A 13244-nucleotide genomic window follows, 5' to 3' on the forward strand; every position below is an offset into this window, starting at 1 on the left:
CCCTGACGTTCACATAGCTTCGCAGGTGATTGAGTATGTCTGTCAATCGGTTCACTAGCCCATTGTTAGTGCCATCGGCTCACTGCATGGTGTTTTCGACAACAACACCGCTGGCTTGCTCTTGGCCCTCGAAGATTTTGACTTCAGCAACGACAACGTCAGTGGACACCTTCCTATCTTGGTGCTCCCCCAACTGAGATGTCTTTGGCTCGATGGCAATCTATTCACGAGCATGCCGGAGAGATTCTTTAGCGGCCTGCCCTGCTTCAGGTGTTGAACCTCACCAACAAGCCAATCTGTACATGGGCACTACCGAATGATCTTCGTCCGCTGAGATTGCTCCACGTCTTGGAAGCTAGCAATGCCGGTGTCATCGGCTCACTTGATGGCGTTTTCAGCAACAACACGACCATGTTCCCCTTCCCATCACTCGATGCCATTTACTTGGCCGACAATTGACTGGTCGGAACATCGGTGGACATGGAAGGCAGCATGATCACCAAGATTGACCTCAGTAACAACCTATTCAACGGGCCGATTACCTTCACCACCGGCGTGACGTCATCTATTCAACATCTGAAGCTCGACCACAATGGGTTCATCGGCGACCTGCCCGACTTCACCGACTTCACCTGGCTGGGTCTCCTCTCCTTGGACCACGAAAAAATCACCGGTGTGGTTCCTGCACCGCTTCCCTAGCTCTCCAGGATCGCCAGTGTCGATCTGACTGGAAACCTGCTACAGGGCCCCGTGCCGAAGTTCGGCAAGTATGTGCTCACCGACATTGCGGAAGCGGCGGTCGGAGGAAGCTTCTACCGCCTTGACCGGGGACCGTGCGATTCGAAGGTGACGGCTCTTCTATCCATCGCTGGCGCACTGGGCTTCCCGCGGATCGTCCCCTGGAGCTGGCTGAGGAATGATGCGTGTGCCGGCTGGATGGGTTCACCGGTGAGCTGCCCGAGCATCTCCAGCGTCTCAAGTAATCATCTTCGTGTAGAGATCCCTAAGGGTGGGTGGTCCGGACTCCTGCTATGCTAGCTTTTCTACCACTCCAATTATGTCATGCTGCCCCAATTATTCACGGACCCACTTTCAATCCAGGTTCTTGACCCAAGTAAATTTTGTGTCTCGGGAGTCAAATAAATATAGTTATTTATACCAACTTTTGTATCATCTACTAAATCATTTTTCTCAAATCACAATCACATTTAATATATTATGTAATGAAATGTATTTTGTAATAAAATTTACATTATTTTTCAACAAATGCGCCTTAGAATATATATATAAACAAAATCATATTAAATGTGAAAATATAAGGGAAACGATCACATGCCTCTCGAATTAATTCTTCACATTTCCACACACTCTTTTTTAATGCATTGTGCCTAAAAAATGTAACAATACACTATAAGAAAATTAAAATTCATATGTCTCCTCGGTTTATTTTGTTGGGTGTGTCTAGGGCACTTCTAGATGTGCTCTAGTTATTGCACATCTAAGTGAGTGAATCAAGCATAAAGAGAAAAAGAAAAAAAGAAAAAAAGAGAAAGAAAATATTCACACGAATCTTAATGTAAGATTAATGACATATGACTTAGATGTGCAATACTTATGGCACATCTAGATGTGCTTTAGCAAAACTGTATTTTGTTACACTTGCAAGAAAATAATGTATATGACTCTGTGTATCCTTAAATAACTTGTTATAGATCTCTAAAGTGTTAGGTATAAGAAATATCTTCACAACAAATCTTCTTTATAGTTTTAAGAACTAGTGCAAAAAAAGTCCAAAATACATATGTGGTGTTTACAAGAAACTTATCACTAAATCAGAGCATGTTGCTTTATCTTTTTCCTGGTCAACTGTGTCTTGCATATTACAGTGGGTATGTCACTTTGTAGTGAAATAACATCGCTCTATTTTTTTGTGGGGGGAAAAGAGATTGTATTACTTATGACGGTGCATGCTATACCTGTCACCAAAGGCACGTGCGCACCCCTGGTGTGATATAACTATGGCACACCTCGTGTGGTCGATCGATCGGTCATCAGATCCTAGTTTTGAGACCTCGAATCATCAGGGCAATGGCATACCAGCAGTTGTTGATGATGCGAGTGCTCGTCATGGCCATCGCCCTTATCCGCGTCCCATGGGACGCGGTCTGCATGCCCGCGGGCGGCGGTGACGCTGAGGCCATGCCAAGTCCATCTGGTGGAAGTGGAACGTCCCCTCATCCGACCCATCCGACCCATGCGATTCACCGATGAGGTGGTTGGCTTCGTGTTGGTAAGCTGAGCTGTCAACGGCACATGAGGTTTTTTTAAGGGGACACATGAAGTTGGTTCGTGTTTCCCCAATCATAACGCGGCGTGAAATTGGCACCGAAGGGGTAAATGGGCCATGCCTGGCACGCGGCACGCCAGGGGCCGTGTCTGGGCCACGAGGCTGGGTACACAGGTCGGCACGACACAATGAAATCATTAGTTGAGGAGTACTCGTTATAAAGATCACTCCTACCTCCACAGTTTATGATAAGTGGCGGGCTGCATGTGCGTCACTTGTCGTAAGCTGTGAGTTTTTCTTTTCTTGTAGATCCGTTTATTCAAAATATTTTATATCTTAAACTGTGTGTCCAAATCTTGAACTGGGAAGGCCTTGAATCCCTAAGAATCCACTCCGTTTATATGTAATGTACTTGGGGATGAAGGGAGTATTGATCAATCTGGCCAACGGCCATAGAATGTGCTCGTTGGATGCCATATATTTAGCCATCCCTACCCAAAAATGCCTCAAATTTATTTATAACAAGAAATAGCCCAATCCCGTAAAGTCTCTCTCCCTCTACTCTATCTCCTCCTGTGACTCTCTCCTCCACCGATGCTACGACGTTGCTCCTCTCCATCGTCTCCGACCACGACGACGGTCCTGACGCCCATGCACCCTTCAATCTCCGGTGAGGATTTTGTTTCTTCAATTTTTGTCTTTTTGTTGTCCCTGACCACCAGCCCGCAGTGGTGGAGCTTGAAAGAAATCTTCGGAGGGGCGAAGCTATAAAAAACAAATAAATCATACGAATACAACAAGTTAGATTTCTAACCAGTACAGAATTGAGTTCACTACAAATGAGATCTTCATTTCTTTGCACCCTTAAAGTCCTATTTAACCATGGAGCCTTCGATTCACTACAAATGAGCTTCATAACAAAAGAAACTGTACCAAAATCCTATTTAACCATGGAGCATTCGGTTCACTACAGATCAACTCGCCATTTCTTTGCACCCTTAAAGTGCACAAGAACATCATCATACACCTTGACAGCCGGGTACCTGTCCAAGCGTACACCTTGCAGCCAGATCGAAAGTGCAAACAGTGGGCAGCACCGAATTAGGGAACAGTCAAAATCAACTCAGATGCGGCGTACCTACCAGACAAAGGTGATTGATGGGTAGGCGCCGTAGCCAGGCATGTAACCAGACAGAGGTGATCATAAACCAGGCATCTAAGACCTTGAATCCCTAAGAATCCGCCAGCACCAGCGTCTCCGGTGGCGACCACCTCTCCAACATCTCTTTAGGTGAACATTCCCGCCAACCCCCGATATTCACAATTAACCCAAAAATCCAATGCAAGTAGAAATAGCACAATGTTTTTTACATCAATACATGTGTGTCATGAATTATCCAACTATCATTTTTTCACTAAAAAAACCCGACTGCGACAAATGAATACAAAGCAACTAATTGTGCACCAATCGAATAGTTTATGACAATTTGAAAAGGGTCACTTTTGCGTGTCTAGCATACCAAATTAATGAGAACTTTAAAGTGAAATATTCATATAAGCAAGCGGCAGTGGAGTAGAAACCGCAAGGCGATAGAGAGTTTACAATTAAAATTGGAGAACATGCAGGAGCTAGCCTTAAGATGGCTCACCTTTGTCCCAGCTAGGAATTCTTCCGGCTAAATAAGGAGTAGAACAGCTACGTCCAGATGTCCTGGATCAGCACGCACCCCCTAATTAACTCACCGATTTTAATGTCCTGCAAAATCACCGGTAAGTATACCAATAAACGTAAATAGTTGCGGTTCTTCTGGAAATTACTTTATCGCACACAGCACCACGCATGCATGGAATAGGAAAGGGGGGAACATGAAACTTGGGGAAAGTAAAAAGATGTTGTTTGCCGTGATACTTCTCAATAGAATTCAGTTGTTTATATACAGCTCGTACAACTTCAGTTACACATCAAGAGATGGTGGATAATTAACAGTGAGCTCTGTAGACCTTCTATATTCTAGCACTAAGCCATAATGCTAGAGCACTAATGTAATACAGCTAACACACCCCCTCAATCTCAACCGTCAGACACAAGATTGAGATTGCGACGACAACGGTCTAGCATAAGCTTCATGCATGGTTTGGTGAAGATATCCACGACCTGATCTTTTGAAGCTATGAACCGGACCTCTAGAGCCCCTAGTGCCACCTTCTCTCGGACAAAGTGGAAGTCGACCTCAATGTGTTTTGTCCTTGCATAAAACACAGGGTTCGCTATAAGATAGGTAGCTCCGAGGTTGTCACACCATAGAACTGGAGGGCGTGTTTGCGAGATGCGCAACTCTTTGAGTAATGATTGTACCCAAGTAACTTCGGCAGTCCCATTTGCCAACGCCTTGTACTCTGCTTCTGTAGATGAGCGTGACATGGTTGACTGTTTCCGTGCGCTCCAAGAAATTAAGGTTGGCCCAAAGAAGACCGCAAAGCCACCGGTTGAGCGCCGATCATCAACACATCCAGCCTAATCCGCGTCTGTGAAAACGCTCAAGAGTGTAGACGGTGATCTCCGTATATTGAGTCCGGAGGATATTGTCCCTTTGACATAGCGGAGAATTCGTTTTACAGCCTCACAATGGATCTTGGTTGGTTGAGCCAAAAACTGTCAAACCTTGTTGACAGCGAACGAAATGTCGGGTCTGGTGAGTGTCAAGTATTGCAGACCGCCAACAATACTGCGGTAGACAAAGGCATCCTCATCATTGAGTGCTTCGCCAGCGTCGCGTGATAACTTTTCTTGCACATTCATGGGGGTTGACACTGGCTTGCAATTTTCCATGTGTGTATGAAGAAGAAGGTCGGTAGCATATTTCTTCTGAGTAAGACTGAGCCCCCCAGAATTGGAAGCCACTTCAATGCCCAAGAAATACCGCAATGGCCCAAGGTCCTTCACCGGGAAGGACTGGGCTAGCTGATCCAATAGACGCTGAACAGTAGTCGGGCATGAACTAGCGATGATGATGTCATCAGGGATGAATCTAGGGGGGGGGGGGCGAGACCCCCCCTAACGATCGTCTCGTCCCTCGATAGCGATCAACTAATTGCTAATTTCTCCCTTGCCCGCTTGTTCCGTGCTTGCTTCGCCCTCCCTATTCTTTTTTCACGCCTTTTCTCATTAACGTGAACGGATCAGCCCATGTACAGCCCATTGCAGGCTAAAAGTAATAAAATCATAAAGGAGAATTACCTAGCAGGCCATCTTGGAAGGCAAATAGGCATGTTAACACGCAGCCACGACCTTATCGCTGCTCTCTCCAAGCCGCCGCTGCGATCGAGACTAACGCCCGCTGGCTGCTGCGATCGGATCTCTCCGTTGGGCCGCCATCGAGAAGCGGAGAAGGGAAGGCGGCTCCAGGTAGGCGCGTGTCAGATCCACGCACATGTACGCACATGTTGCCGGTTCCCAGCAGACCGGAAGCATGGATGAACATTAACAACACAAGGGAAAAGGTAGTTGATTTTCACATTAGATTAGTTTGTTTCTTTTAAAATCATAGAAGTATGATTATACGGATTTAGAATCAATTATAAATCTTTTACTTGTGCGATCCATTGCATCGCAATCAAGAGCAGCGGATAAGGGTAGGAGACAACCGCCGGCGAGCGCCTGATACACGGGGATATTGCCGATGAACGGCAACGAAACGAGGAAAAGGTAGTTTATTTTGAGACCTAGATTAGTCCTGGTTTATCATTCTCAAACTAATCATTGTTCTCTTTGTACCACTCTTCTTTGATAGCTTCAACAAAATCGCATGCTTTTGCCGATTCTGATTTCGGGATTGAGTTGAATCAGTGAGGTTCATCTCGCCAATTCCAACAAATAATGAGATTGGGTACTGTATTATTCACCTACATTGCATTACTACAAATTATTAGTTCATAAGATTATCTTGTGTTTCTAGTGTTGTGAATTTTTTTTGTCAGATGTCAATTTTCTTTCAAGTTTTGTTCATGAGAATGCGATGAATAGATTAGAAAAAGATAAGTTTGCACCATGGCATCTCCATTAGACTAGAACCTAAGATTTTTTTACAACATAGCCATCGCGTATGTTATGACCGGTTTAGCTTATAACCGGAGGAGGCCCACCCGGCAGTAGTTAGGAGGCTTGGCCCACAAATTATCTTAGGTTAATTCATATGCAAGTTATCTAGGTTATAAATATACGCTGTAAGACTTTTTTCAGATTAAGCAATAAGAAGAATATTATCTCTATTGCCCGGCTCCCAGAGGAGCCGGAACCCTAAAAACCCTAGCTGCCTCCTGTCTCCGCCGCCGCCCCACGCGCAAGGACGGCGCCTCGCCGCCGGCCGCCGCGCTCGAGCCCTCGCCCTTCTCCCTCCTTCCCCTACAGCCTCCGGCCAAGATCGGGCAGAACCCTAGCCCCTAACAGCGTATGAGACGAAACCTCGCCCCCCCTATGTCGAAATCCTGGCTCCGTCCCTGGATGTCATCGACGTAGACGAGCATATACATGGTGATGCCGGCATGAGCGAAGATGAAGAGGGACGTATCTGCTATAGAGGGAGCAAAACCAAGTTGCTGGAGACGATCACTGAGCCGGGAGTACCATGTGCGTGGCGACTGTTTGAGGCCACATAGAGCGCGCTGAAGTTTGCAGACATAACCTGGGTACCGAGGATCCTCAAAGCCAGGTGGTTGCTGCATATAGGCAGTCTCGAAGAGTTCGCCATGAAGGAAATCATTGCTGACATCAAGTTGGCGTAGGCTCCAACCGCGCGAAACAGCTAGAGTGAGGACGAGTCGGACGGTTGCCGGCTTAACAACCGGACTGAAGGTGTCGAGGTAGTCAACGCCATAGCATTGAGTGAAGCCCTTAGCCACGAGACAAGCCTTGTACTTGTCGATGCTACCGCCGGCGTGTTCTTTGATCTTGAAAATCCACTTGCACCCAATGACATTCTGTCCCGGCGGTCGAGGGACGAGCGTCCAAGTGTGGTTCTCCTGCAGAGCGGCGAACTCAAGCACCATGGCTTGACGCCAGAATGAATCTGTCATTGGGGAGCGGTAGGACGTCGGCGCCGCAAGGAACGCCTGACCACGCGGGTCATAGAGAACTGTGCCATCAGTAGGCACCCGAGGCCTGACGATGTTGTTGCGGAGCCGAGTAGTAACACCATGCCGAACGGCCGGCGTCGGAGCAGCCATAACAGGAGATGGTGGCAATGCATGCGACGCCACGGTGTCCGACTGCGTGGTGTTGGATGAACCAGACGAGGACGGACCGGGCGAACAGTGGCGGAGCTAGGAAAATTATATGACAGGGGCCGACTAAAGAGCACAACACTTTTGTACAGAAATTTTTGCAAACAAAATGAAACAAACAAAGTGTCAAAATATACTTCATTAATTATACCACCATTCATTGTCGACAGCAAAAGGATGTACACTTCTCAAATTGGTCATCGCCCAAAAGAAAAATCTAGACAACAAAAGATAGATGAACTAACTAGTTTTATGTAAATGGCACTCGGCGTGACGATTCATCGAACTCATCAATAATTGGATGTGTTGATATTCCAGCCGCAATCTCCTTTTCAATATAAATTACGAGGCAATCCCTTAGAAATCCATTTTCCATTTTAGTCCGTAGCCTTGTCTTAAAATGCACGTTCTGTCGTTGCCGTTGAAACCGGTAGAGTAAGAACAGGTCGAATCAGTCTGTTCATGAAGAAATAGTTAGTACAGTACTAATACCAACTAATACATAATTCACGGAGGGAAAATCAACTAATAGATAAGAGGAGAAATTATATACCTATCAATCAAATGATATTCATCCGATTTCCCGGTTGCTGCAAGTTGTTGACAAAGTTCTGATATACTTGTCAAATTTTGAAACTTTGGGTTAGTGGGTACAACATTTTCATAATGTCGCAACTGACACCTTAGATTGTTCCTTTCTTGTTCTTCAAAATCAGCTGGATAGAATTTTGATGCTAGAGAACATATATTATCAATGTTAAATGATCTGAATGAATTACTAGGGTCCAAGGAGGTGCATAGAATTAGAAGCTCTGTTGCTTGTTTGTTGAATCTACAATTCAACTCTTGTGCTTGCTGATCAACGGCAACCATGAAAACGTCACACAGATAATTATGCTCAACTGTAGTCTCATCATCCGCACGTGAGTTAATGAAATCCACATAGAGGTCATCGAAATGTGGTGTTGGAACTCCATGTTTCCCACAAAATGAAAGCACATCAGCTTTAAGCTTGTTCCAACCATTATCTCTTAGTTCCTGAATCAACACTTTTGTAGTTTTAACATCATTCATGGCATTCACAATATCTTGAGATTTTTGTTGCAACTTTTTGCATAGCAAGTCTGTGATTCCCATAAGTTCTTTCATGACATAAAGAACAAATATGAAGTCAAAAGACATCATCAACTTAACAGCACCAGAAGCCTTTGCTCGTGCTGAAGGTGAGGTACCTGAACCTTTGGCAGTAGCAATGCTTTTAAGTACCAAGAATGTAGGTTTGTATAGTTTCAAAAGGCTGCGGATAGAAGCATAGTGAGAACTCCACCTAGTGTCACAAGGCCGCTGTGAAGTTCCTACTTGATTAGCCCCACTTTCGGTTTCATGCTCACTAAGCTCAATTAGATGCTCCATTTCAGCCACTTGATTAACTTGCAGCTCATCATTTCTCTTGCTCGAAGACACAACCGTGTTGACAACAAGAGCAAGATGATCAAAAAAGTTGTGAACATCGGCTACTTCTTTAGATGCAGCAACAAGAGCAAGCTGCAATTGATGAGCAAAACAGTGAATGTAATATGCGTAAGGACACTCTTCCATGAACTTGGCTTGTAGACCATTCCACTCTCCACGCATGTTACTAGCACCATCATACCCCTGTCCACGAATATTGTTCACAACTAATCCATGTTGAGCCAACACAGAAGTTAACTTCTCTTTTAGAGTAGTTGAAGATGTATCGGAGACATGAACAATATCAAGAAAACGTTCACAAGTGAAACCAGGTTTGTCCACAAAACGAATAACCACTGCCATTTGCTCTCTTTTGGATTCATCTCTTGACTCGTCTACAAGCAAGCAGAACTTTGCATCCCCAATTTCTTTACGAATTTCTTTTTGCACATTAAAAGCAATCATATGCAGAAGTTCTTTCTGAATTGTAGGTGAGGTATACTTAGCATTCCCTGGAGCATTACCCAATACAACCGCACCAATTTCCTCATCATAAGAAGCTACCAATTTGACCATTTCAAGAAAATTACCTTGGTTCCTTGAATCAAGACTTTCATCATGTCCACGGAAGGGGCAAGCTTGGAATGCTAACCACCGTAGTGCATCGATTGTTACTCTAAGACGAAGCGTATTCTTCTTGATGTCCTCTTATGTTTGCTTCACCACTAATTGTTTCATACGGCATTTCTTATTCTTCAAATTATCATAACATTTGACAGCAAAACTATGAGCGGATTTACTATCCTTTCCCATGTGAGTCAAGAATGCGCATTTGTTTCCATCATTAACTCGCTTCCATTTTCTGAATCCTTGCACTGTAAACACATTAGACCCTTTTTTTCCAAGTGGCTTCTTATAAAACAAAAAGCATGGAAAACAATAGACTGCATCTTTCAATGGTGAATATTCCAACCAAGGGAAGGATTTAAACCAATGATACTGAAACTTGCGTTGATGGACTACTGAATCATCAAGAGGGTACTCATCCATTTCAATCTAATATGCTCCATGCTTCATATATGCATTACGAGCTTGTTCTTGAGCATTATTAGGAGGATAATCTCAAATTTGGCATCGCAAACCCGGATCCCTTTCTACTATCAGAACAGAAGCATCATCGTTCCCTCCCTCTCTCTGAACCTCAGGCGGTGTTGATGTTGCAATTTCTTCTTCTACTACTGGTTCTTGTTCATCCACCAAGTGAGGGCTGGCCCCCAAATTATTTTCTACAGAAGCATCAACTCTTGCTTTCTTCTCAAAAAAGGAATGCATTGTTACAGACTTTCTTTTATGTTTGGCCATGATTATTCTGTACAAATTGAACAGAATCGACTATTAGAAACTCACCTATTTAGAGAAATTAACAATCCGTATCCTTTAGCCGTTGCTTTGTTCGTGGTCTGCTCTTATACTCCTGGCCGGTTGATGGCTTTGTTAATTCAAAGTCAGGCTCCTCTGGAGCCTTCATTCAAAAAAAATTAACAATCCAAAAAAACAAATACCAGATCTGAAATTTAGATGTGAGAAAGAGAGAGGAACTGGGAAGAATTTGTACCTCGAAGAAGAGCAGCAGACAGCCGACGGGAGAGGAACTGTGACAGATTTGGGACCTGGCCGCCTCGCTGGTTGTCTCCTTGGAGGGTTCGAGCATGGGGGCGGAGAGGCCGGGAGGGGAGGGGACCAAGAGAGCCAAAGAAATTTGGGGAAGAGAATTCACGTGTGCTGGAGAAGAAACAGGGGCGGTGGGCTTGGCTGCCTCACCTCACGGGTTCTCTTGGGATATACTAGAATAAATACTAATGGAAAAAGTCAAGATCACTGGTAGAAAAAGAGCTTTTAGTCTCGGTTTGTAAGAGCCTTTAGTCCCGGTTCTGTAACCGGGACTAAAAGCCCTTCACGTGGCCGGTCCACCTTTAGTCTCGGTTGGTAACACCAACCGGTACTAAAGGAAATTTTCTGATTTTTTTTTAAAAAATTTTTTGAATTTTTTTTTGATTTTTTTATTTTTAAATTTCTGAATTATTTTAACCTCTAATCTCTAATCATCCTTCATCACTGCTCAATTTAATCTCTAATCACCACTCATCATTCTAAATCATCTAACTTCCCGAACGGTCACCCATCCTCTCACTACTCCAGCCTAAGCACGCTTAACTTTCGGGTTTTATTCTCCCTCGTTTCCAAGTCTGCACTTGTTGTTTTCCTGACAATAGTAAGATGTCAATCCTATTAACCCTCAGGAATTTAGCTTGAGCATGAAGTCACATATTTCACTGTTTGAGTTTAAAAACTATTGTTCTAAAAAACAATAATTTTTTAGTAACACTAATATTTCTTAAATAAGTAGTTTGACCATTGTTTGACCACAGTTTATCCATAGTTTGACCAGATTTGACCAAAATTCAAAAAAGGTGAGATAATTATTTAATAACACTAATATTCTTGAATAATTATTTAGTAACACTAATACTTCTTGAATAAGTAGTTTGACCAGATTTACTGAAAATTTAAAAAAACTGAAATTTGAGCATAAATTTTTTTCCTTTTGGAATTTGAGGATTCTACAAATTTGCAAACAGGCCGTAGGCGGTCTCCATCGGATGTAACTTTTCAAGTAGATGATTTTTCATATAAAAAACTTTTTAATCCGAGTTCGTATGCAAAAGTTATGCCCATTTTACAAATTCCAGAGAGATTTTGTAAATAAAGTCGAAATTCGTATTTGTAAATTTTCCCAACAACTAGACCACATATCACATGGGAAACTTATTTTATTTTATTTTTATTGACATTTCCATCATTTTCTTTTGTTTTTTCTAAAACTGAAAAGGCGGTCCACGGGAGGGGAGGGGGGAGTTTGAAAATGGGACCTTTAGTACCGGTTCGTGCCATGAACCGGTACTAATGCCTCAAAGCCCATTAGTCCCGGTTGGTGGCACCAACCGGGACTAAAGGTAACCTTTAGTACCGGTTGGTGCCACCAACCGGGACCAATGGGCATCGCATCCTTTAGTCCCGGTTCGTGGCACGAACCGGGACTAAAGGGCCCAGGTGAATCGGGACTAATGCCTTAGCCGCACGAACTGGGATAAATGCACCCATTGGTCAAAAATCACTGATGTAATGAGTATATTAGCTTGTTGGCCCGGGCCCGGGCCCCTGCTGGCCCCCTTGTGGCTCCGCCATTTTTTTGAGCATCAGTATAAACACAAGCACGCGCATACACTCATCCCTTCATCACTACTCAATTTAATCTCTAATCACCCCTCATCATTCTAAATCATCTAACTTCCCGAACGGTCACCCATCCTCTCACTACTCCAGCCTAAGCACGCTTAACTTTCGGGTTCTATTCTCCCTTGTTTCCAAGTCTGCACTTGTTGTTTTCCTGACAATAGTAAGATGTCAATCCTATTAACCCTCAGGAATTTAGCTTGAGCATGAAGTCACATATTTCACTGTTTGAGTTTAAAAACTATTGTTCTAAAAAACAATAATTTTTTAGTAACACTAATTCTTGAATAAGTAGTTTGACCATTGTTTGACCACAGTTTATCCATAGTTTGATCAGATTTGACCAAAATTCAAAAAAGGTGAGATAATTATTTAATAACACTAATATTCTTGAATAATTATTTAGTAACACTAATACTTCTTGAATAAGTAGTTTGACCAGATTTACTGAAAATTTAAAAAAACTGAAATTTGAGCATAATTGTTTTTCCTTTTGGAATTTGAGGATTCTACAAATTTGCAAACAGGCTGTAGGCGGTCTCCATCGGATGTAACTTTTCGAGTAGATGATTTTTCATATAAAAAACTTTTTAATCCGAGTTCGTATGCAAAAGTTATGCCCATTTTACAAATTCCAGAGAGATTTTGTAAATAAAGTCGAAATTCATATTTGTAAATTTTCCCAACAACTAGACCACATATCACATGGAAACTTATTTTATTTTATTTTTATTGACATTTCCATCATTTTCTTTTATTTTTTCTAAAACTGAAAAGGCGGTCCACAGGAGGGGAGGGGGAGAGTTTGAAAATGGGACCTTTAGTACCGGTTCGTGCCATGAACCGGTACTAATGCCTCAAAGCCCATTAGTCCCGGTTGGTGGCACCAACCGGTACTAAAGGTAACCTTTAGTACCGGTTGGTGCCACCA

At 43.3% G+C, this 13244-nt stretch overlaps 2 protein-coding genes and 1 pseudogene across 2 annotated transcripts; 1 reads left to right on the plus strand and 2 right to left on the minus strand.

Annotated features, from left to right (window-relative positions):
* Positions 1-1038, plus strand: part of LOC119283699 — a 3577-nt pseudogene extending 2539 nt beyond the window's left edge.
* A 6688-nt stretch (positions 1039-7726) lies between these two features.
* On the minus strand, positions 7727-8661 carry LOC119289207. The gene is made up of 2 exons (XM_037568588.1): positions 8121-8661; positions 7727-8023 (listed from the first exon to the last, which is right to left on the minus strand). Exons 1-2 carry the CDS (start codon positions 8639-8641, stop codon positions 7963-7965), a joined length of 582 nt encoding a protein of 193 aa, XP_037424485.1. The 5' UTR covers positions 8642-8661; the 3' UTR covers positions 7727-7962.
* LOC119283700 (zinc finger MYM-type protein 1-like) lies at positions 8647-10830 on the minus strand. The gene is made up of 4 exons (XM_037563137.1): positions 10635-10830; positions 10427-10541; positions 8762-10330; positions 8647-8709 (listed from the first exon to the last, which is right to left on the minus strand). The coding sequence occupies exons 3-4, from the start codon at positions 9593-9595 to the stop codon at positions 8647-8649; spliced, it is 897 nt and encodes a 298-aa protein (XP_037419034.1). The 5' UTR covers positions 9596-10330; positions 10427-10541; positions 10635-10830.
* Between the last annotated feature and the right edge of the window lie 2414 nt (positions 10831-13244).

The sequence above is a fragment of the Triticum dicoccoides genome, chromosome 4A, assembly GCF_002162155.2.
Source record: "Triticum dicoccoides isolate Atlit2015 ecotype Zavitan chromosome 4A, WEW_v2.0, whole genome shotgun sequence".
Taxonomy (NCBI): Eukaryota; Viridiplantae; Streptophyta; class Magnoliopsida; order Poales; family Poaceae; genus Triticum; species Triticum dicoccoides.